Genomic DNA, 26,085 nt, shown 5'->3' with positions numbered 1-26,085 from the left:
ATTTATATTATTGAATATCCCGTAAATTATTTACTTTGTGGGTTTATACATTAATTTCTTTTTATTCTTTCATTATTCATTGGAGTTCAATCAATACACGCGTTGGTGTATGATGCCTTGAATCCTTTGAGAACTTCCAAACACAAGCTATAAGCAAGGGAAAACTTAATTTTGTCCACTCTTATTCTTCTTCTTCTTTTTTCACTTTTTTTTTTATTTTTTTTCTGAAGATAAAAATAGAGGTTTAGTTCTTATATTTTTTGAATTTTCACATCTTTTCATAAATATGTTGATTTTCTATATTTTAATACAAAATTTATAGTTTTTAATGAAGGTCATAGAGTTTACAAGTGAAAGATGGTTGTTATGGAACTCAGGAAATTATCCTAGAATATATGCTGTTTTATTTTTATTTAAAAATCCATTACTTAGGCAACAAAGCACACCCTTGTCATTTGGCCTTGCCTTGGTGCCTTGAAAATCATGGAACTGCGTATTTTTTGTTTTTTTTTTTCTTTTCTCTTTAGAATCAGTTTAAAAAGAGTAAAAATAAAACCATATACAAAATACAAGATTTTACACTCTACATATTTATATTTGTACCGGAGGGGGTGGAGATGTTTATGGTTAACCAACAAACATGTCATGTTCTTACTTACCTGCAAAAATCAGGCTCACTATTTTGCGATAAATATGGTTTCATCTATGGTGACGAAGGGATGAAACGCTTTGCTTGGTGATTCAACCGATTTACGATCAAACAACAAACATGTCATGTTTTCATTGACCTGCACGAAATCAATCCCTTAACTTTGTGATAAATGTGGTTTCTTGTATGCTGAGATAAGGTTAAGTTTGGAAGTAGTATAAATACAAATATATACAGTGTAAATACATAAAATAACAAAAAAAATACAAGGTTTTTTACCCCGCATTTGTATTTATATTCTTTCCAAGCTGAGCATAAGGATTTGGTGGTTTAAATACATTTATAATATTTCTCATTTGATCACAAACTAAAACTGTAAAACAGATGACCCATTGGAAACGGGCAGAGACATGGTAACTAGAGGTGTAATGTGAGCTGTATTGCAACTTTTGTGGGCTGCTTGCATTGTATGTAGCGGGCTATTCCTGCATGGCTCAGAATCCATCAAAAGAGAAGTGGCATGGCCTGTGGCCTCATCCTAGGCAGGCTTTATGTCATGTTGTGGGTGGCACGAGTTTTTTTAGGAAAATTAAAAAAATAATGAAAAAGTTAAAATAAATTAACAAGATAAATAAAAAATTTAAAAATTACAATAGAATTAGAATAAAATAGTATGATAAAATTGTATATATATATATATAATACTTTTTTATGCCGTGCCTTACTGATCAAAACCTAAGCCTGACACAAGACGGGGGTTTGGCCCGGGCTTGACATGGCTCACTTGCTATAGTGGTTGACTTGTAGGAAGCACCGTCTGAGTTGTGCTGGGCCATGCTAGGCGGCTTGGCTTACGTTACAGATCTAGGGGTGGCGGAGGGAAGTCATGACCCCTTGTGTTTTAAAAATCCCCACAATCATATTCCCCATTTATATCCCACATTCCCACTTATATTTTGCACTATGTATGTTTATTAACTTTTGGCCCTCCTAATCCATATTTATTAGCTTTTACCCCCTCCAATTAAAAATCCTACTACCCCCAACTAGAATGATTGCCGTGGCCCGTGGTAGAGCACTGAACTTGTCAGTGTATGCATTGAACCAAGGCCCTTGGGACATAGACAAGACTCTAGAGGGCTTTCCTTTAAGCATGTGGTTCTAGCCAAGGTTCTTTTATTAAAACTGGATCGAATAAGGAATCGTTCTGGATCTGATTCTTGGGTCGAACAGTCCAATCATTCAGTTTAAATGGATGGTCTGCTCTAATAGAAAAAAAAATTAAGAAAAAAAACCAAAAAAACAGCAAAAAAATAATTGTTTGGGTTGATAGTTAATTCGATGGTTCGATCACCTAAATTAGCGGTTCACTGACCAAATCAACGGCTTTTGGCCAAAAAACGGTTTTGAGGTAAAATGGAACTGATCAGGTGACTAGTTCCCAATTTCCCGATCCGACCATCCGGTTTAGTTCGATTTTGAAAACCATGATTTTAGATTCACACTCAGTAATAAATGAAGTAAATAAATTTTTAGTTAAAATAAAAATATATGTAGAGTTAGCTCTAAAGGCATGTTGCTTTTTAATTCAAGCTAGAAAATTATCTAATTCTTTGATAGAAATTCAAATTTTAATTTTAATTTCTGCATTGAAAAGCTCAAGATAAAGTCTTTCAAGATATACATTGGTGCGAGTCCCACATTCTCTTAGATAAAGTGCAAGTCAACCCTATTATAGCTCTCTAAATCAAATAAAATCTCAGTCTAAATGCTTTATGCTCAGTTTGGAAGGAGTATAAATATAAATTTGTAGAGTGTAAAATCTTGTATTTTGTATTATTTTGTATGTATTTATATTGTATATATTTGTATTTATACTTCTTCCAAACTGAACTTTAGGACATTTTATAGCCAGAAGGCAATCCATTCAACATAAATCAACTATTATATTGTGCATGAGATGGATGCACCAAATTTGGCCAAATAGTTGGCAACTGAATTGTAGGCCCTAGGACAGTAAAAAATCAAACAATGATCGAGGGAAGAAGTTATAGTCTCACGCTCAGCTACTACATGACAGCCTCTATTGTGGGTTTGGACAAAAACCCAATAGGACATTAACTAGAACTCATGGTTTTCAAAATTGGACTGGAAAAATCAAGAACCGGTCACCTGACCAGTTCCGTTTTCCCCAAAAACGCTGATTTTGGTCAGTAAACCGCTGAATTAACCGGTTAACTATTCAAACCATTTGAACGGTTTTGTCAAATTTTAAAATTTTAATTTTTTTTTAATTTTTAATTTTTTTATTAGAACGGGCTAACCGCTCAAGTCAAACAGTCAGGCCATTCGAACCAGTAACTGGACCTCTGACAGATTCGATTTTAAAAACCTTGGGAATTCACTTCCTTAGCCAAACGTGCATTGACAAGGAAACCATGTGTCTCATCTTCAAGAGGAGAAGAAAATACAATACTAGAGACTCGACTAAATAAGAAAACTCCATTTTAGTCCCGGACAATACTCCCAATTCTGCACTGGTTATCTTTAAAGCTGACATCCACATTTATCTTCACTTTCCCTGTGGGAGGCTTGCTCCACCAAAGAGGGACGAGGGGTTCCATGCATTGGGAACATTTTTTCATGCAGACATGCATAATAACATACAAGCATAGGAAATGCTCTTTATGTATAACATTTTAACTTTGGCTGTTGGGGCCCAACAACATAGGCTGTTGAAACAATTTCTGGGTTGGATACGTTCTGGACAGTTCACCTATTCACACCCATGCTTTGATTTTTAATCAAAATAAATTAAGATATAATTACTAATTTATCCACTCTTATGATAATGTGACATTTTTATAAATTCTCTCAACAACATACGCTGTTGACCCCAACAATTAAAGTTTTTTCATGTATAAGTGCCATATTATGTTATGTGAGTAGGTGTGGAGCACTTGTGGGTAGGGAATCCAAACTGGGATAGGGGGCATCCAAACCAAAGGCTGTGGAGGTAGTTGTCTACTAAAGTGGTTGAGATAAGAAGTAAGAAAGACTGGACCCTATACAACGCGTGGCATGCGCAAATAGACATGTTACATTCAGAGGTACAATTAAAAATTAAACGATTAAAGCCTTAAAGTTTCAACTTGTACCACCATTCAGTCCAAAAAGTTAAGCTCCAATGAACATGGGTAAGAACAAACGCTGCAAACCCGTGATTTAAGAGTTAAGAGATAACTTTGGCTCCTACTAGATTGTAGGTACAATCACCTTTTTCACCGTAGATTTAAAGTCGCTTCATCAAGCATTTAATACTTTTGACAAAACAAGGAGGCGTGGATTCATCATCCACCGTTATAAGTGATTGTACTTACGATTTAAGAGGACCGAAAAGTTTTGGGTTTTTAGTAAGGACAACTTTTTGCCAAAAATCATGCGAATACAAAAATACAAATATGAAAAGCTTAGTAAGTTCCTTTCCTGAATTGTTTATGTTCTCTTTCATCTTTAACTTATGCTCTCTCTTGACAAAAACACAGCGCCGGAAGCTACGACAGCGAGCCATACAACAGAGCATAGCTGCCTATTCTACCATGTACCTCCGAGTCCAACATCTTTGCATCCTTGTTTGTCCCCCCAGCTTGACCCTTCTTTGGTGATTCCACACCATCTTCATCCCGGAGAATGCTGGTGACGTCTACCGGAAAACACTCCCACTGTTGGAGATCTGATCCACGTCGGTGTATTTGATGTTGTCACCGTCGTTGTATCAAATTCATTGAAATTCGATGCACATGGCGTTGGCTGGAGGGAGTAGGCATCGGATGATGCATACCCAGATAGCCGGGGGTTGGCTGTCGACTGGTATCCGAATGCCAAATTGGCATTGTAGAAAGCTATATCAGTGTTGCCGTGGTTGAACTCACGAGGTGGGGCTGGAGTGTTTACTGAATGTGGCCGTTTCCGCCGTCAGTTGCAAGCAATATGGTTCGATTTCGAGCATGTTGCAAGCACACGCCAGTGTTCTGTATTCCTCTGTTCAGTCTCACTGGGAGTCTTCTGCAATCCGGCACACTCTCAAGTCACCGCAATGCCAACCGACTCGATCGCAAATCTGCCTTCCGGCACTGCAACTTGTTACGTAGAAAGTGATTAACCAATCTAGTCCTCCATGGAAGATCATGGCCTAGAGGGAGAGCAAAACAAGCACCAAGCTCTTAGAAACAGTATTAGCCAATATGAACTTGGTGTTCATCTGGTATGGGTTGTTCTGAGATATGAAGTGGAATGACAGCACCGGAACAGCAAACACAGCAACGAATCGATTGATGCCGGAGCATTGCTCCGGTTTAAATATCTTCCACCACTTCACCGAACCATACGCCACCAACATGGCAAAGTAGAGTGGAACCATCACCCATATTTCTTGATATTTTTCGCTTGAGTAGAGGTAGAGGAAGACGATCAACTGTGCACTGCCCTTTCTTGATATTTTTGCAAAAAAATTTATCTTATTTTGATTATTTTATAAAAAGATTACTTTTTATTGATATTCAGGGCGGAAAGTTGGCCTTGTATGCAAGAAACCCAAAATTTTTTGATCTGAGGTCCAGTCCTATTTGTTTGAATTTGAATCACTCTAATTTGGATCTTAGATCTGATAATAGTTAGGATCCAATCAGAAGTTGGACCGGATTTGGATTACCCCTATCTAATCCGATATATATGCTATATATTTATTTATATAAATGTATATAATACATATGTGTTATTTATTTATTTATAAATATATTATTTATATTGTATTTTTGTTTATTTGTTATATTATTTATTTATTTATAAAAAAGATGTATATATATGATAAAAATAATTAAAAAATACTTGTATTTTTGTTTTTCTTTATTTAAATTGATATATTTTATTTTTTTTCTTTTAATAATTTATTAATTTTTAAAGAAAACAAATTAGATCAGATCATATCTGAATATCTGACTTTCGGATCAGATTCGAATCCAGATCCATATCTATCAGATTCAATCGGATCTTCAGATTGGACTGAATCTATAATTGACATTATCAAATTCAAATATAATCTGATTTGAATTCAATCCAATCCATTTGCATCCCTAGGGTCTCATTAGATGAATAGAACTTTTTTTTCCATATTTTTGTAAAAATGATGAACATTTTATTTCACAAAAAACCCACAGGCCCTTACATCCATTGGCGGAGCTAGGTGTGAATGCATACCAAAAAAGCACATGTGTTAGGAATTGGGTTTACTAGTTGCTCATTTGGATAGTTTGAAATTGGGTTCAGCATCTTCACCCGTTTACAAAAAATAAATAATTCAAAAGATAGAGAGAGAGAGAGGCAATGACCCTCTTTATTACGTGGCTCCACCCTGGGCTCTCCCTGGTATAATGTAGCTCCACCCTTGCATACATCAAAGTCCTTGAAGAAGCAGCCATAGAACTTCTTATTCTTCTTCTTTTATGCAAAGAAACAAACTTTATATTATGAGATGATGGTGCATAATATAGTAAAGAAGTAGCCGATCATGTTAAAAATACATTACTTCTTTTTTTCATTTGGTTCATGTTTTACAAAATTTGCTTATAATTACCTTAGAAATTTGATAACATTAAAAATGTTCATTTTATCGCTGAATCACATTTTTACTTCACGGTGCGGTTTTTGCATTGTAGATTTTACCTTATATTATAGATTGAGAGAAATTACACCTCCATGGTGTGTGAAGCAATTCCCAAGCCAGCTAGGAAGAATTTTAATTTCTACAATTAGAGACTGTTCCATTCACTTGCTACTTGTAGCTCCATTTGATAACTGCTGCACTCATCTAGCATTATCAGTTAAACAAAGTGCTTTTGCGCACAAGGATGCAAATGGATCGGACAAGGATGCAAATGGATCGGATCAGATCCAATCTGTATTCTGATCTTATTTTGTTGGATTTGGATATACTCTTGTTGATTTTTTTTTGGATTGGATCAGATTTTTTTGGACCCAATTAAAAATTTGGATCAAATCCAGATCAACCCCATCTTTGGTCCAATCCGATCCAACCTGATATATATTGTTTATATATATTATTTATTTATAAATATGTTTATATTGTATTTTTGTATTATTTATTTTTTATAAAAACATAGGTATATATGTGATGAAAATAGTTAAAAAAAAAATTGTATTTTTTGTTTTTTCTTTATATAAACTGTTATACATATTAATTTTTTCATGAATTAAATTGGATCGAATCATATTTGGATATTCAACATTATTAATAGATTCGGATTCCAATATAAATTTATAAGATCTGATTGGATCTTCAGACTGGATCAGATTTGTACTGTTATATTGGATTCAGATATACCTTAAATGGAATCTGATCCGATCCGTTTACATCTCTATTGTGCAGACCAAAACCTCAAACTCACTTTAAGAAACTCGATATGATCTATGCTTCAGCTTGCTCTTGGCCATGAACAGTACATCTTCGCCCTACTACTACAACAACACATCCTTTTTGTGAGCATTTTCCATCAACATACATGAGACTTATAAGGGCAAAACAGTAAATGTAACAATTTTTACTTACATGCTAAAGTCTGATAAGCAAATTACTTTTCAAACTTTAGACATCTAATTAGATCAAAACAGTCTATTAAAAGTCAGAAAACAAGTTACGCTTCAAATTTTAGAGGTCTAATTGGATCAAAAGACGATCGACCCACCCTTGTTGTGGAACAATCTCTAAAAAGTAGGATGCTTCCAAGTTCCAACCTACCAATCTGGACTTGATTATTGAAAATTACAGGACTGTAAGACATACTTATCATGCCTCAGCAAAGTTGTGAGTTCATCTTCTGACTGTATGGTTTGACCTTCAGTTTGGTATTTAAGACTTGAGAAGCTGCTACACAGCCACCACTTGGTGGCGAGCTGTGAGAATCATCTTTGGGCGACAAGTCAGGCTGTCCTGTGACCAAAGTTTTGTATTAAAATTTAGCAATTCATTCTTTCGGTTGAATTTGGTAGGAGAAAAAATATAAATATATAGAATGCCAAATCTTGTATTTTGTATTATTTTGTATGTATTTAATACATATTTACATTTGTACTCTTTCCAAACTCAGCCTTCTGGACATAGCAGTCCCATATACGAGAACAGGCCGACAGCCATTTCTCCTCTCAATTACAAGGGAAAGAGTCTTCACTTATGGGCTTTCTAAAATCTAAATGGCAGAGGGCTGACATGGCAAGTTAATCAGTAGTCGGCTGCACATTATTTTTTGATACCTTAGCCACCTGTACAGTGTCGGATCCATTACGAACCAGTGCATAGGCCAGTCTCGGGCTCGCGCTTGGCTTTTGCTTTAATTTGAATGGGCCGAAAACAGTATGAGCTCGGGCTCGAAGCTGGGCTCTGACCAGGTGGACCATCTGTTTTATTGTTCTACTGCCATCCAAGTTCCAATTTCCAACCTTACCAACGTCTAAGGTTGTCAGTTGTCACTCCAAGCCAAACGTCATCGTTATTACAAAGAAAAGTCCAATGGACCAGATGAAGCTAAATCTCAATCTGCTCACAATAAAATTTGTTCTAACACACTTTTCGACATGATCTGTATCCGCACATCACAGACATAATAGATCCCAATTTTATAGTAAGATGTGCGGTCAGAGACCATGTTGGGGTAATTTTTGTTGTGAACAAATCCCAACCCGGGCCAGATTGGTCCGATAACCCATATGGCCTCAGGGGACTTGGTTGATTGATCCAAGTACAATCAATCGTCATTAAGGGAAAGCCGATAACCCAGATGGCCCCCGATTAAAATTGACCCACATCCACACAAATGGAGAGAACGTATACATAGCGTGATAGCGCATGCAAATCATGATACACGATGTCCGCCTGATTTGTGGATCCGACGTGTACAAATAAGACGTTGAGTAGGGTGATTGGTCCAGTATCCGCTGCGTCTTCCAATCCTCTGCAGTAGCTGGAGGAACTAGGCCAATCATAAAACGCCACGTTATCCTTACATGCAATCGGCATGGTTTCTCAACTGGCTCCCTAAAAAAGATCGGCTTAAGCCCGTGCCTACACCGTTCCAACTGCTATTTGCAACCTTACATTTTCATAAAATAAAGCACATACAAGGATGGAGAGATATTCTCAATGCAACGCGTAAAGGCTGCTCTAATGAGCTTTGCCTATAAGGGGCAACATCTCTGTGGGACCAATCCAAAGTTTATTCATACAAAGGGGCGCCCTATAAGGGGAGATAAAATCTTGTGAGGCTCGACTTACAAATCTACAATTGTGTTCTGTTGGCAGGTGATCTGAACTCGTTACGAGTTACGATTAGAAAAAGATTCGAACTCGTCACTTCGTCAGCTGTACTTTCTTTCTCTTTCTCTGACAGAAATTGAACAGAGTAGGAAGGTTCTCGCTTCTCATAACCATATAAATAGCGTCAAGCAGCTCTTTCTCTGCAAGTTGCAACCAGGAATGGAGGAGCACGAACACGAAAGGGGGAACCTCATTATTGTTGAGAGTGTTTGGGTCAATGGAATCCTGACGCCTGCTACGCTCTCTGGAGACGGAAAAATCCGGTGGACGGAGAACCAAGAGCGGTGTTTAATCTTGGAGAAGGAGGTTCTAGGATTTGTCGTAGAGGGTTCTAAAATCAGAATTAAGGCTGTTGTGGAGAAGGAGAGCGGATTTTCTTGCGTTGTTAACCGCGGGATTCGAGTCAGGAGGGACTTCGTGTTCGAGCCTTTGTCTCAGGAGTCGCACCAGCTTTGGTGCCAGAAACTTCAAGAATGCATTGATTCTCTTGGTACTTGCTTTCAAGATAACTTTTCAAGTCTTGAATTCTCTTTTACTTATTTTGTATTTTAAGATTGTTATGACTGTATTACAAATATTCTTTTTTTTTTTTCTGAAGTTTCTTGACAATTTCATCAATATCTGTAACAGAATTGACTCCCTTGTTTTTAATTTTATTAGTTATTAATTTAATGTTCAGAGTGATTTTTAGTTTATTTTATACTTGCTTTTATTGCCCTTTTACAGCTTTTTTTGGTGAATGCCCTTTTACAGCTCATTCGTAATATAATCTACTTAGAAAAATGTATAAATCCAATGTTTTCAAAGCACCTTCTCCAATCCCAAAGTAAATATTGATTTTTGAAACATTGAGCTTCCCTAGCTGGGATTACTGGCCTGGTTAACATTCGTGTCGTCATCTTTGCCTTTATAACAGACCGGCCAAGAAGGTTGCTTATTATCATGAACCCGTTCGGGGGAAAGAAATATGCATCTAAGATTTTCCAAGATGAAGTTGAACCACTTCTTGAAGCTGCTAATGTTCAGTATACGGTACAAGGTAGGTATTTTTCTAACCATCCTTGTTTTCCGTAATGGTCTTTCTTGGTTTCTCGCCAATGCTTTAGTTTGAATTTATATCTCAGAGACTCAATATCAACTTCACGCAAAAGAAATTGCTCAACAATTGGATCTCTCTAAGTATGACGGGATTGTATGCGTTAGTGGAGATGGTGTTTTGGTTGAGGTGAGTCCACTATGCTTCGTTGATGTATATATGATTTTAATTTCACTTCCGTGTTGCATTAATAAAGTATACTTGGGATGCACAACCTATTTAATTTGCTCTGTTTTTACAAATATAGGATGCACAACATATATCATGAGAAGATCCTACCAATGGCAAATTGTGCAAGTCCACATTTTTCAGTCTTGCTTCCACCAATCTTCGTCCCACTTTATTTCTTATATTCTGGAAATAATTTAACATTGATGATCATCACCATTCATTGTGACGTTCTTCTATCACCATATATCATCCTGGGTATAAAGAGAATGGGGTAGAATGGTAGATCATATGGCCTATATCATCAAATTGAGTGGCTTTTAGTGTAAAGATCTCCTAGGATTGACCCTATGAATGGTGGGGCTGACCTTTTAGGTTGTGACATGCACTAGTTAACATACTTTCATTTCAAATCTTATTTATAAATCAGCGAAAAGGGTATCTTGTCATGTACTAGTTAAAGCATAATGACCAGCGAAAAGTGGTTTAGTGTATATAGTTTCTATTCCTTTAATTGCTTGTTTGTTTTATTTGGTTGTTCATTTATTTTTTCTTACAAAATACACATTCATTAGTAGGTAGTAAATGGGTTGCTCCAAAGAGATGATTGGGCTGCCGCAATAAAAATGCCTCTTGGGATAATTCCAGCAGGTTTGTTAGTTTGATCACAGATTGACAAGTATTCAAATTCAATGACTGAACCTTCTTTCTCTACTTTGTGCAAATATAAACTTCTGATTTGACATTAAAAATTGTTTCCAGACAGTATCTTTATTCAGAGTTGTGGGACTGATTTCATTGATCATAACAACTACCTAAATGTAATAAATGACAAAACTGTAGTGAACATGGTGCTGAAACTTCAGGAACAAACTGCAGTGCATGTTTGTCCAGTTCCAATGATTGAATTCTTGGATTTTCATAATATTGATGCAAAAAAAAAAAGTTCTTAGAATCGCTGCCATTTGGCTCAGACTTGTTCTTGAAAAGTCAATGTATTTCAAATTGTTTATTTGAGACAGATAAAATCAGGGAAAACCTCTTGATAGAGCAAAATGACAAGACAGGGTTTAGCTAACCCCAAATAGCGGGGGTTAAGTCTGGGTTGACTTTTATTGGACATACACTGGTGCTGAGTCAGATCTCTTTAGAAAGAGCATCTTTTATGTCATTGTAGCCTTCTCTAGCCTCCTTATGAAATCACAAAATTTTTAAAAGCTCGATTTTGTTATCATGAAAAAGGCCACCTAGTCATTTATCTGCATAATCGCACCAGTGTTTTAAAAACGCAAGGCGCAGGGGTCAATTTGTGCTTGAGACGTAAGGTGCAAGACGAGGCATGCACCTTTTTAAGCAAGGCGCAAAAATAAAAAAAGCGGCTAAAAATTAAAAAAAAATGCAGAAAATAAAAAAATTATTAAACATATTATTAACAAAAATATAAACATTTAATTTTAAAATAAATATTTTAAAAAACCTATTATCTAATATTAAAATACATAAATATAACATGTAAAGCATATTCAAATGAGAATTTAAAAATAAAATCAAATATATAAAACATTTTCAAGCATATAAAACCCACTTTTTTTTTTCTCAATTACATTACTTCAAGTAGCTAATGTAATGTAAAACATATTACATTCCTGATTCTACGAGCCACCTTTGTACCATGCCCCTCGAGGCAAGCCCAAACAAGTCCACGTTAGGTCTTAAATTCTTAGTTCTCACACAAAAAATAATGATTTTATAGTTTTAATTGCTTTTTAAGAAGACATTTTATTAGGATGAATGGATGAACAACATTACCAAATAGGCGCATGCTTGGGCTGAGGCGCAAGGTGCACCAGGCGTGCGCCTTTTGAAAGGGCTGCGCCTAGGACTTGGGCGAGGCGCCTACCCTGAAATGCGCCTCGCCTATGCGCCTAGGCGTGCCTAATGCGCACCTTTTAAATCATTGGATCACACAATGATGAAAATGTGGACAGCATATTGGTCCAGATTGAATTTACTAATTTTGGTTTCATGACTTAATGTTGTGAGCTAGGTTTTTTGACTTCCTTTTATTTTATACTCCTTGATTTTTTGTGCTTCATATTTTGTTTAAGTGTCTGTTAACTCTTTTAGAGTTTCTTATGCGGCAAGTTAAAAATTAGTTGTTTATTGTCCTTTAAGCCAAATAGGATTTAGTATTAATTTCTAATTTTGTTCCCAAAGTATTGGAGTAGTTTGAATAGTATAGATTTATCAACTGTTCAAGTACTTCACAATTTTTGTTATCAATGGTCAATTATTGTGCATCTTGCAGGTTTATTTATTTATTTATTTTTTTTTTGCACCTGTATATATGGCTAATATGGTGGCAAATCAGAACTAAATAGTTGTGTTGACGAATATGGGCTTTAAGTCCAATAACTGGGCCAGCATTTAATATAATGCAAGCTTTTAAATATAGGATTTGTGCTCTAATGTTTAATTAGAAGAATATCATGGCATTTTTGGGGTGGTGTACATAGAGCCTCTTATAACTTGTTGAGTGCCATTATCCTTTGTGCTTTGGCTTGGCATTTTGGAATGATGCCTAACATGTTATTTTTAGGTTGTGTGCTCCTAGTATCACTTGTTCAAAAAATTGTTATGCTTATTTTTGTTCAAGTATAGGCTAAATATCTAAATCTCTCAGTTCTTGAATTTGGTTCCTATATTCTAAGACCATAAATCCCATAACTTTAGTTGTTGTTATTATTTTTTCCTTACATTCTAAGTGACAAAGAATAAATAAAGAGCCTCTCCAAGATGAAATTAGGCAGTTGTGTCTGCGAAACTGATTGATAGCAACAATTTAAACACATTCATTTTCTAAAAAGGGAAGTGGTCATCAGATGATGGTAAAAAGGTTAGTCAAATAAAAAAGAAAAGAAACTGATGAGTTGTAGAATGCCTTGTGCATTATGTGAAAAAACAAAATCCTAGAGATAAGAGTGATTTAAATGAAAAGAGGATGCCAAAATGATGAATCCAGTAAAGGAAAAAGCTGAACTCTAGCCTCTAGGTTACTTTGGCACCTTTCAATTGGACAATACTTTTCTGTGGTGTATGGCTGTTAGTAATAATGTAATAGAGGCAGAGTTGAAATATCTACCATCCCTAACCAAATTTTCTTTCCTGGTGTTTTCTTTTTTCTTGTTTTTCCCATTTTATAATTTTGTTATCTTACAAAGGCTTTTCTGTTTTTTTTCTACCACGGGAATGGTTCAATTTTTATGCTGTCTCACTTTCTTGTGTGATTCTTCTAAGTGATCATATGCTTTTTTTATTGGAAGTGGCGACTTTCATTAAAAATAGTAATTAATCATCATACTGTTAACCACTCAGAAAATGAGTGTTGACCCCAGTCAAGATTGAAAGTTACAATATAGCCCCAAAAAAGTTCTCCCTGAAGGCCCCCTGCTTTGCCAAACTATCAGCCACAGAGTTGGCTGACCTCCTTACCCATTTGAAAAAAGTTCAAAATGATAATATGCCTTTCTACTCTTTTGAATATTAGAAGCAGTTTTTTGGATGCAGGTACAGGAAATGGAATGATAAAGTCTCTTCTGGATTCAGTTGATGATCCTTGTTCAGTGACTAATGCTACTCTCGTTGTAATTCGAGGTTATTATCTTTTGCTTGTACTTTTGTTTTGTCAGTGCTTTGAAATTCATTTATTAAATTTATTAAAAAGTTTGATTAATAAAAAAAAAAACAAAGAAATTATTAAATAGTCCCCTACTATGTTATTGAACAGAATCAGAATAGAAAAGAGGATTTGTGTAGCCTACCCCATATAGTTCAGACAAGGCTTATATAATGATGATGATGATGATGATGTCATTTAATAGTCCCCTACTGCATGCCTTATGGATGTTCAATTTTTCATAGAACTACTTCTTGGTTGTTTACTTTTGCAATAATTATGTACAGGTCACAAGTGTTCACTGGATGTTGTTACTGTCTCGCAAGGGCAGACAAGGTTTTTTAGTATTTTGATGCTTGCATGGGGTAAGCTTGAAATATCATCATAGTGATTTTTTTTTCTATTTCATTCTATGAATGAATTACTTCTTTCCATTCAGTATGCTGTTTTACTTGATCTTACTCTTTATTTTATTGTAAGTATGATTTCAATAAACGTCTTTGCTCTTGGCAGATGCCATCGGCTAGAAGGTATACAAATCCCTACTAACAATGCTATTTGTAAGTGCAGGTCTGATTGCAGATATTGATATAGAATCTGAGAAATATAGATGGATGGGAAGTGCTCGACTAGACTTCTATGTATGTGTATGACTTCAATTTTTTGCAGGCTATTTAGTATTATTGCCTTCATTTTATTTAAGATGCATTTGCTAAATGTTCACTACAATTTGAAATATCCCTTTCTATATAATGTTATGCATGTTATATTATACAGTTTCTTAGTTACTTTAAAAGAATAGCCAACACTGTTAATGTACCAGATATGCAATATTATATTATTGTCAGTACTAGCATCAAATTATTTATTATTAAGCAAGCTTTAATCCTGTTTTATTCTTCCTTCTTTCAAATTAAATTTCTTCATCAAGTTGGTTTGTCTGTAACTGTTAGAATTGATTTGACCTTACTGTACTTATTTAAGATAAAGTATGCATGGAAACAAACATTGTGGTTTAAGATAAAAAAATTGGGCGGACCCTGGCCGATCACAAAAGGGTATACCCTACATAAGTTATTGGGATGTGATACTTGATATTCAATTAACATGATACCTACATTGTGGTCTTGCTGATTTAATTTTACCACCTATGTAAGTATGTGTGTGTGTGTGTGTGTGTATAGTTTCATACCCAACTTAAGAAATATGTTTTGGCGGATTTCTTATTTTTTTGAGTTCCATCAATGTGATGTGCGCACAAAAACAAATTACATGATTACATGCAGCACTCCAAGTATACAGCAATAAAATAAGCACAAGAAATACCAAGTTGAAAACAACAAAACAAGTTGGACTTTTAGGGATTTTAGACCTAAGCCTGAAGTAAAACTCCTCCTGGAACAGTTTCGCTACAGTAACAATGGTAGCAAGTTGGCCTCCTGCATAGACATGCAGCGATAGAGGGATTGGAAGGTGCCAAAATGGGTCGACTCCTCAAAACACAACACTGTGGCTTATGATAAAAAAAATTGGGCAGGCCCTGGCTGATCATAAGAGGGCAGACACTACATAAGTTATTGGGATGTGATGTGATACTTGATATGCAATTAACATGATACCTACATTGTGGTCTTGCTGATTTAATTTTACCTGTGTGTGTATTATAGTTTCATACCCAACTTAAGAAAGATGTTTTGGCAGATTTCTTATTTTTTGAGTTCCATCAATGTGATGTGGACAGAAAAACAAATTACATGCGGCACTTCAAGTATACAGCAATAAGCACAAGAAATACCAAGCTGAAAACAACAAAACAAGTTGGACTTTAGGGATTTCAGACCTGAACTTAAAGTAAAACTCCTCTTGGAACAGTTTGCTACAGTAACAATGGTAGCAAGCTGGCTTCCTGCATAGACACGCAAGGGTAGAGGGATTGGAAGGTGCCAAAATGGGTCGATTCCTCAAAACCCAAGCTTCCAATACTTGAAAATCCTAACTGGAGTTGAGCTACAGCTCAAACAAGAGAGAAAGAACCAAAAAGACCCCTAGAGAAACAACCCCCTTCTCTTTTATAAGACCCAATGGCTTGCTGGAGAAGCCAATTAAAATATTTACACATAAGCCCCTAGACTTAAGAACAAAACTAACTTCAATGAACCCCTAAAAGATAACTTTTGTTACAAAAAGACCCAATAGACCAAAATCCAATAGATATGCACCCAACTGCCCCTGACCAGAATCTGAATTATAAAAGGACTAAAATACCCCTGGTTCCAAACTGTCAACAGAGCTTCCCAAAAAAAAAAAAAACAATTTGGGATCCTATTACAAAAAGCATGCAAAATATAATACATTCACATTTTTTTTCATTTTTTCATTTTTTTTCTTTCTTCCTTTTTGGCCTCATCACAATGTTTACTTAATTAGTCTTTTTATTTATCATTGTTCTAGGCTCTTTTGAGAATAATATATCTGCGGAAGTATAATGGACGTGTTTCCTTTGTGCCTGCACCTGGGTATGAAGCTTATGGTGAGCCAAGCAACCAAAGTGGTGCGCACCCTAGCAAACTCCATATATGTGGTCAAGGCCAAGAAGATACTGTTAATATTGGACAATGTGGCTATCAAGGACCTCCAGTTTCATTGAATAATTTGGAGTGGAGGACTATTGATGGACCATTTATTTCAGTTTGGCTTCATAATGTGCCATGGGGTAGTGAAGATACCATGGCGGCACCCAATGCCAAGGTTGGTTTCCTTCTTCTTTTTTCTGGATAATTTGTGAGCTTTTTGTTCTTTCTTGTTTTTCTTTTTCCCTCCAATCGATTTAGACATATATGGTTGTTTCATGTAACTTGGAATTTGTCTCCCAAGGTGTTAAATAACATGCATCTAGATATGCTCTTTTGTTTCTGGTGGGTGAGGCAGCAGGGTCTAACCTCATTTTCTTTTCCTTGGGGTGATTGGAACATTATATTGTACATCACTTTACCTATATTCAAATTAATAAAATGGGATAATAGATTGGCCTTTCTTGGTGGAGTTGCTCTTTAAGTGCGGTTTTGGTGACAAATGGAGAAAGTGGATTAGATGGTGCCTACAATCTTGTCATTATTCCATCTTGGTGAGCAGAAGTACTAAGGACTTCTTCCTAGCTAAGACAGGTCTTAGGAAAGGGAACCCATCATCCCTATTCCTCTTCATGGTCATAGTTGATGTTCTTAGTAGATTGATCTTGAGGGCAGACAGATTAGGACTAGAGGTGATCATTCATTTGTTTTGTTCGGTTCAAAACTAAACTGAAAAAACCAAAATTTCTAAAACCAATTTAAGAGTTTTGCAAACCGAACCAAAACTGAACTTTAGGAAAACCAAGATAGCCAAACTGAAAATTTTATTCGTTTATTTTGGGTAACACCAAAATATCAAGCAAGGTGTATATCTGTCTGAGAAGGGAACAACCGAAATTGTGGCCAAGCACTACAAGGCAAGGAAGCCTAAACCCATTCGAACATTCTCTTACATAGAGCATAGAGTTCGAAGAGGAAGAGGCACACAATCACTTAGTTTATAGGACGTACTATTGCAGTCTTGCAGTTGCAGAGGAAGGCTCGTAACTGCCTCACCTGTCACTTGCAAATTGTAGCCAGCAGCCCTATGCATTGTGTTGCTTGTGCCATTGCCCATTGTTGTTGTCCTGTTGGAGCAATAAAGCATGGAATTTAAACTCTGGAAGTCTGGAATGGAAACTAAAAGGACAGAAGGAGCCAAGAGGGTATTTTGCAATTGATTGAAAGAGGGTTTGTTTCCCCTTCTCTTGGACTTCTATTAATTAGTCTTTACAAGTAAAAGAAAATGACATGTAAAAGGGGCCACAGTTATATCATGTCCCACCCATAAAAATAATATTTAAAAAAATAAATACACCTCTAAATTGTTTTTTTTTTTTTTTCAGTTAGCTGATGTTTCAACCCTGGTAACCAAAACCAAGAACTAAAATGGTTAAGAACCGAACTACAAAACCGAAACTGAACTGATAGCCAATTCAACTGAACCAATATGGTTGAAACGAACTTTTGATTCGGTTATTCGGTTTTAACTGAACTGTGCTCACCCCTAATTCGGTGGGCTAGAGTGCTGCGCTAGTTTTTTGGACTTGCAGTGGCTGATTTTACAAGTGATTGAAGATCAATTATTTTGAGCTAATTCTGTAAATCACTGTAAATGTTATAGTGGTACTTTTTGAGTAGTTCTTTTTTCAGTTGTACAGTGGAGGGTGCCTCACCCCCCCCTCATTCTCATATCATTAATTCAACACTTTTTGCCAGCTTATTAAAAAAATATCAATACACCCTGATATGACAAATGGCGTGTATTGGAACTTTGAACCTAACACATCATTTTTTTTTTCAAAATTTGAGAAAATGGTGGGAATAACATTGTTTAACATTTAGAATAAGCATTTCTTAAATAAAAAACTTAAAAGCAACATATTGGTGACTGGATGATACAGTGATATGTTGCAAAATTTTGATCCTTGGGTAAGATGTAGCCTTTGGGACCAAAACAAAATTTTGGAAGAACTTATGGTGGGGGATTTGCCACTCAAGAATCAATTCCCCACTATAAAGATTGCTTGATATCTAACTGTGCTATAATCTCTAACCGTGATCTAAATTGGGGTCTAGGTCTTCGTTGAGGGATCGGGGATTGTGAAACTCCGGACATTGTAGCTCTTCTTAACCTTTGAATGGTGCTTTTATTGAACCCAACACTTTTTGATTCCAAAATTTGGATCCTATCTGCCTCTAGTTCCTTCTGTTCTGCTTTCTTTTCTACCATTGGAAGAGGTCTGTTTCCACCTAAAATTAGACCTTTTTGTTGGGAGGTGTTCCATGATAAATTTAATACGTGTGAGAACCTTCAAAGGAGAAACCTTTCTGTGGTATTCTGTGGTATCTATCACCCCACATTTGCCTTCTCTGCAGAGAAAGTAGTGAGAATTTGAGAACACATTCCACTTACCATTCTTTGGTGCATATGGTAAGAAAGAAATGCGAGATTATTTAATGATACGGATGGAGACTAGTAAAGAAGATAATAGAGAACAAGACAATCAAAGTTAGTTATTCTTGCCATATACAATGGATGACACTATGAGAAATTAGAAGCAGGTGGCAGATTCCTCAGATGTTAAAGTTTTGAGCAAATCTGTTTGGACCCCTTCCTTTTCCTAATGTCATAAAATTGAACTTTGATGGCTGCAGCATTGGGAATCCCAGCCGGTCAGGGATTGGTGGTGTTTTCAGAAATGAAGAAGGAAATATTTTGGTGTTATATTCAGGGCCTATAGAGATAGGAGACTCTCCATGGCAAAAGTTTGGGCAGCTCTCCAAGAGCTTAGGAGGACCAAATATTATTGTTGAAGGTGACTTGTGTGGTTACTGGATGGCTTATCGGTAGTAAGGGTGGGCCTTGGAAATACAGACATATTTAAGAGAATTGCAACAGCTAATTCAAGGGTAGGAGCAACTATAAATTGGATACCTAGATTGGAAAATGGATGGATTAGCAAGGCAAGGGGTGGGCAGAGAACATTTGTGTATTGGGGTTTGCTGAGTAAAGGGAGTTCTAATTGTAATCTCAATGTTTTTGGTGGTCAGATGAGGCTAATCACATCCTGCACTTCTTTATATTATCTTCTGTTTTATTCAGTATTAAAATTTTGTTATCCATCAAAAAATAAAATCAAATGTGAAATTAACAATAAAAAACATGCATCCAGATAAGCTTACCTTTTTCTAACACATGGAGACATTTAGCTGATGGGCTTTGACAATATCCTATATTCCTTAGACTTTTGATCTATCTTTGATGACTTTCTTCTGAAATATGAGGTCAAAGCATTTGGATTTGTTAAACATTAATTTCCTTGGTATACTTATAAAAAAACATTAATTTCCTTGGTACTTTTGGTTGTAGATATTCCTTAATGCTGTTTTTCTTTTTTTCTTGTTGAGCAGTTCTCAGATGGTTATTTGGACTTGATCATTATGAGGGATTGCACAAGAGCATCCATATTAGCATCAATGTCAAAATTGAATGATGGAAGTTATGTCAAGTTGCCAAGTGTCTTGTATTTGAAGGTGAGTTAAATTAACGATCAGCAAACTGACCTAATTGTATGTATGTATATATGTATATGTATTTATGCAGAAATTCCACATGGACCCTCCACATAAGCATTAGGTCTGATGTGAGCTTCTGTACCAAGAAATACTCCAAGATGTGAAAAGATAATCTTCTCAGTCAACCCTGCAGCTTCTATGATATTTTTGAAGTATCTATCATCTATTACATTGATCTGCCAAAAAAAAAAAAAGAATCCATGAAGAGACTAGTCTTCCATCACATACAAGTTTGGGCATCACATCCTTAAGGGATTTTCTAATTTGCATGATTTTTTTTTTATGTGCCACTTATTTTTGTTTTAGAAACTGTTGTGAGACCTAGTTTGTGGGCTTGGGCTTTATTTGTTTATGTTATGTTTCTCTTTTTTTGATCAGCAAAACAAAAGATTTCATTGATTAAGAGAAAAAACTGGTTACAACAAGAAGTTGTGAAAGAAACCCAGCTTTAGAAAGCTGACCCAAACCAAAATTACAGCTGAACCCAAAACAGATATGTTCTTTGTACCCCTTGCTTAGCTAATCTATCTGCCAAGCTGTTGGCAGTTCTCCTTACTCATATCACACGAATTGACATGTATTTTGACAACCACTTAAATCTTTTGAGTTCATTTCTCAATTGCAATGTCACCCCCTCCCCCTTCTGCAGCCATTTTATCACAGTTTTTGAGTCTCCCTCGATGATCAGTCTGCTAATACCCAACTCTTTTGCCTTTTTAATCCCATATACAGCAGCCATAAACTCTGACCTTGCCACGTTACCCTGCCCCACAGGACTGGAGAATAGAGCAATGATGTTTCCATCAACATCTCTAATGTCCCCCCTTATGCCTGAGGGAGCCGGATTACCCACAGAACTCCCGTCAGAGTTGAGCTTTTTCCAGCCATCTAATGGGGGAGATCATGTCTCAACAGATTTCTGTCTTGTAGATGAAGAGGCAGCAATAATACCCCAAGCCCTGAAGAAATCTTCAACCTTGAAATCTGAGAACTTCATGCTTTTTGCCCAGTGTGCCACTCTCAATATTATTGTTTCAATCAAGGCTTCCTTGATTTTTTCTTTCTTTTTTTGAGAAAAGTTCAACCAAATTTCATTTAACTAGAAGAGAAAATATGAGAGGATGTACATTACAGGGGAGATCCCAAAGAGATTACTAGGGAGGAATTCTGTCACTATACAGTTTTTCTAAGTGGGCACCTAGTTTAGATAAGCCATCTGCAATAGGATTTAGCTCCCTTGGGATCCAAAACAGGTTTGCATTTAGACAGTTCAAGGAGTCCCTTGCTTCTGCCAAGTAATGGCTCAACCTCCAAGGACCCTCTTCCTTATCTTTTAGGCATTTGATAGTATTTGTTGAGTCCCCTACTATGGAGAGATTCTGAATACCCAAACTTTTTACTATTCTGATTCCAGTTAGATCAGCCAGCACTTCAGCCTTGGTTGAATCTGTAAATCCAATTGGGCCACTGGAAACCCAGCAAATATCACCTCTTTCATCCCTTAAGATGCCCCCAATTCCAGCTAAACCTGGATTACCTGCAGCACTCCCGTTGAAGTGTAAGATCATCCTACCATCACTAAATACTACTGGTTGTCTCAAGGAAGTCTGAGTTAAGTGTGGAAGAAAAAGAATGGTTTGTATATTTCTGCTAAGATCATCAGTTGAGAGATCTTGGAAAAAGCTCTGAATTAGCCACCCAGAAGTTACAGAGATAGGAAATATCTGAAATTAACTCATCGAGAGATCTGAGTTTATTTTCAAATAAGCACTTGTTTCTTTCCTCCCAAACACTCCACGTTACTGCATATAACACTGTAAGTGCAGCCAGATCTTTTGAGTGAATTGACAGTGTATAAGAAGGTGATCGGCTGTTTCTCCATCTTGTAGACACAAGCAACAGGTATGAGGAGAAATGTAAAGTCTTCCCAAACTCTTCATCTACAGGAGATCGCAGGTGTTTATTCTCTGAAGGCAAGCTTCCCATACAAAAAAAAAAAAAAAAAACTCTACAAGGGTTGTTGCTACGCCAGATTTTCTTGGAAGGGAATAATGAGCTGTCTTCCCCTGTTGTTAGAGCCTTGAACAGCGACTTGGAAGAGAATTCACTATTTAGGTGAAGGGTCCACACTCGGGTATCGGGGGAGTGAGGGGAGATATAGACCTCTTTAATTGGCTTGGATGAGAGACACAAGATCAGAAAATTCTTGGTCCCTCAAGGCTGTATTTGGTTTGAAGGAAAAGGTAGGGAAAGGAAGAGAAAAGTAAGGAAACCTTTACAAATCTGTCTTTATCTAGGGAGAGGTTGAAAAGTCTAGGAAAGGAGGCTACTAAGGTAGAATTCCTTGCTTTTTTCTCTTTCTTCAAAATATTCTTGCATTTCTCTCCTCCCAAGCAGTCCACAATAGTATTGCTCTACTACAGGATACTACCCCTCCTTATAGTGCAACTAATGCCAGTAGGGCTAAACAAGCCATCCGACCTGTCAGGAGAAGACAACCTGCACCCAAAGAGTGCAGTCTCACCATTCAACTTACACAGGACACACTAGTTAGGGGGCAAACACCTATTTGGTCTCTTTCTTTGAAGTCAATCATAAGTATTAATACAACCATGAAACACTTCCCAATAGAAAGCACCGACTTTAGGGGGAATGTGAGAGTACCAAATTTCTTGACTGGGAAAGAAGAAGATGAGGTGGTTACCAAAGAATGTAACAAGGATTTACAAGAAAACAACCCATCAGAATTAGGCTTCAAAGCCTAGAATCCGATCCACCTTCTCCCAAGAACAATGAATTCAGCAAGTTTACCAACTCAAACACACTAGGAATTTCATACTCTTTAAAGTTCCTGTTGAAGCCAAAGTTCCAATTCAGCCCTGAGGGGTGAGAGTGTTGAGTTAGAAATTCAGAAATAGGCCTACCCTTGAACCTGGAAAGATAAAAAAAAAAAAAGAGAAGGGAATCTCTCATCCAGAGGGATATTCCCAATCCACACATCCTCCCAAAATCTGATTTTTTTACCAGATGCCAAGTCATACCTGATATGATTTAGAAAGGTAGGAAGGGGATCATGGATGGACTTCCAGGGAGCAATCAAGGTAGATTTACGAATGCATCCAATGTCCCTTCCATTGCTTCACATGCCATGAATGCTTGAGTTGAAAAACAGCCCACTTGATGTATGGAACTGTTTGAGATTAGATGCAAACCAGAAAATGAACAAACAAGAGAGGAAGAGAAGAGAGAGCTGGCGGCAATGAGTGTTAGAGAGTAAGAGGTTCGAACCTAACCCCTCTCTAACACTCTAAACATCTTATTAATAAGTTAATCTTTGACAAATTACAGAGAGGCCCTTGAGTGAGCAGGAAAATACAAAAAACAGAATATTACAGAGTATGGGCTCAGAATAAGGCCCACAACAGAGAGAAACATAACATAACATGAAATGACTGTCTATGGGCCATTTGGCCCATCTTCTCTACACTCCCCCTCAAGCTGAGCATAGATGTTAATCATGCCCAGCTTGCCAGTGTCATGTTGAAGCCTTGCCTTGGAAATGCCCTTGGTGAGAAAATCTGCCAGTTGTCCTTCAGAAGTAATGAATGGAAGACACACTTCACCGGAGGAGACTCTTTCACGAATAAAGTGTCTATCAACCTCAATATGTTTGGTTCTATCATGTTGTACCGGGTTGTGAGCAATGTTGATGGCAGCCTGATTATCACAGTACAACATCATGGGTTTGTCATGATCTACCCCAAGTTCTTCCATTAAGGACCTTAGCCACAATAATTCCGAGACTCCATGTGCCATGGCTCTATATTCTGCTTCTGCGGAGGATCGAGCCACAACTGTTTGTTTCTTACTCCTCCAAGAGACAACATTACCAGCCACCAGACTGCAATACCCTGAAGTAGATCTTCTATCATCAATATTTCTAGCCCAATCAGCATCAGTATAGGCTTCAAGTTTCAGATGACCATGTTTGGCAAATAGAATTCCTTTTCCTGGAGAGCCTTTCAGATAGCACAAAATCCGTTTTGCTGCTGCCATATGGGTATCTCTAGGAGCATGCATGAACTGGCTAATGCAACTGTCAGCATACACGATATCTGGCCCAGTCATGCACAGGTACAAAAGCTTCCCAAGAAGTCTCTGAAAGACCCCTTTGTCTTCCAACAAAGTTCCATTCGAAGCTGAAAGTTTGTGACTCATATCAATAGGAGTTGCAGCTGGTCTTGCACCCAATTTTCCAGTTTCAGACAAGAAATCAATGACATATTTCCTCTGGGAAATAAGAATCCCATCCCTGGATCTGGCAACTTCTATGCCAAGGAAATATCTCAACTCCCCCAGATCCTTAATCTCAAATAATGTACGGAGGAAAGACTTAAGGCCCAGAATGCCAGAGGCATCATCACCAGTCACTATAATGTCATCAACATACACAATGAGATACACTGCTAGAGACCCACTTTTCTTCACAAAAAGAGTATGATCTGACTGTGTCTGAACATAGCCGAATTTAACAAGTGCAGCTCTAAATCTCTCAAACCAGGCTCTAGGAGATTGTTTGAGGCCATAAAGAGATTTCTTCAGTTTACATACCTTTCCTTGCATATCTTTCCCATACATTCCTGGAGGAAGACACATGTAGACCTCCTCATGTAAGTCACCATTCAGAAATGCATTCTTTACATCTAACTGATAGAGAGGCCAATCAAAGTGAGCTGCCAGAGATAAAAGAACCCTCACAGATGTCATCTTAGCAACAGGGGCAAAAGTCTCCAGATAGTCAATCTCATATGTCTGTGTGTAGCCCTTTGCAACAAGTCTGGCCTTGTACCTCTCAATAGTCCCATCTGCCCTGTATTTAATGGTAAAAACCCACTTGCATCCAACTGGATCCTTCCCTTCAGGCAAATCCACCACCTCCCAAGTACCATTTTCATGTAGAGCATCCATTTCAGTCTGCATGGCATCTCTCCATTCTGGAATCCCAAGAGCTTCTGATACAGACCTAGGAATGGGGTTAGAAGCAACTGAAGAGAGGTAGGCACGATATGAAGGGGAAAGTAGGTCATAAGAAAGGTGTTTGGAAATGCAGTGTGCAGTACACTTCCGCTTTCCTTTCCTAACAGCAATGGGGACATCAAGATCTGGGAAGGGGGATTCCAAGGGAGCTGAAGCAATACCTGTTATCTCATCTGTGATTGGGAGGGTATGAGCCTCATCTGTTGTAAGGGAAACCACTTGCTCATTCCTGGATCTCTGCCTTTGATACACTTTGGGATTATGGGTAGGATGAGGAGGTAAAGAAATAGGAGCACTAGGACAAGAGGAATGAAGTGGCTGATCCTCCTTTGATTCATTTTGTGAGGATACAGATTTGTCAAGAGACTGAACTGGGACAGGAAGGGGAAGAGCAAAAACTTGTGACAGACTCTCCCCCTGTTGACAATGTCCTTCCTGAGAGGAACCATAAAAAGGAGAAAGTTCATCAAAGGTAACATCCATAGAGACATGTCTGGTGCCAGTCTTTGGATCAAAACAACAATAACCCTTTTGTGTGGGGGAGTAACCGAGGAAGATGCATTTGTGGGCTTTTGGTTCAAACTTGTGTCTCTGCACACTTGGAATGTGAACATAACAGGTACAACCAAACACACGAAGAGGAATTGGGAAGAGATCCTTATCTGGATGAAGAAGACTGAAGGGGGATTTAAACCCTAAAACCCTGGATGGCATACGGTTTATGAGATAGGTAGCAGTAAGTACAACATCACCCCAATCACCTTCCGAGACTTCAGGTCCTGAAACACACAGTGAGAAGGGAAAAATATTACACAACAATTCAATGACTTGGTCAAGCTACTTACAGATAACAAGTTGGTATTTAACTTAGGTACATGAAGAGTG

At 37.2% G+C, this 26,085-nt stretch overlaps 1 protein-coding gene across 1 annotated transcript in view; it reads left to right on the top strand.

Annotated features, from left to right (window-relative positions):
• Positions 1 to 8,854: 8,854 nt before the first annotated feature.
• Positions 8,855 to 26,085, top strand: part of LOC148877908 (sphingosine kinase 1-like) — a 28,664-nt gene continuing 11,433 nt past the window's right edge. The window contains exons 1-9 of the mRNA XM_088946346.1: positions 8,855 to 9,525; positions 9,952 to 10,074; positions 10,160 to 10,260; positions 10,878 to 10,950; positions 13,867 to 13,953; positions 14,263 to 14,340; positions 14,546 to 14,616; positions 16,427 to 16,723; positions 19,999 to 20,121. Of these exons, the coding sequence (XP_088802472.1) occupies positions 9,195 to 9,525; positions 9,952 to 10,074; positions 10,160 to 10,260; positions 10,878 to 10,950; positions 13,867 to 13,953; positions 14,263 to 14,340; positions 14,546 to 14,616; positions 16,427 to 16,723; positions 19,999 to 20,121 (1,284 nt within the window). The 5' untranslated portion in view covers positions 8,855 to 9,194. The remainder of the gene's footprint in view (positions 9,526 to 9,951; positions 10,075 to 10,159; positions 10,261 to 10,877; positions 10,951 to 13,866; positions 13,954 to 14,262; positions 14,341 to 14,545; positions 14,617 to 16,426; positions 16,724 to 19,998; positions 20,122 to 26,085) is intronic.

The sequence above is a fragment of the Nelumbo lutea genome, chromosome 1 (genome assembly GCF_056320005.1).
Source record: "Nelumbo lutea isolate HS-2025 chromosome 1, American lotus-T2T, whole genome shotgun sequence".
Lineage (NCBI taxonomy): Eukaryota > Viridiplantae > Streptophyta > Magnoliopsida > Proteales > Nelumbonaceae > Nelumbo > Nelumbo lutea.
Note: the sequence above shows the minus strand (reverse complement) of the source record. Positions and strands in the feature narration are given on the sequence as shown.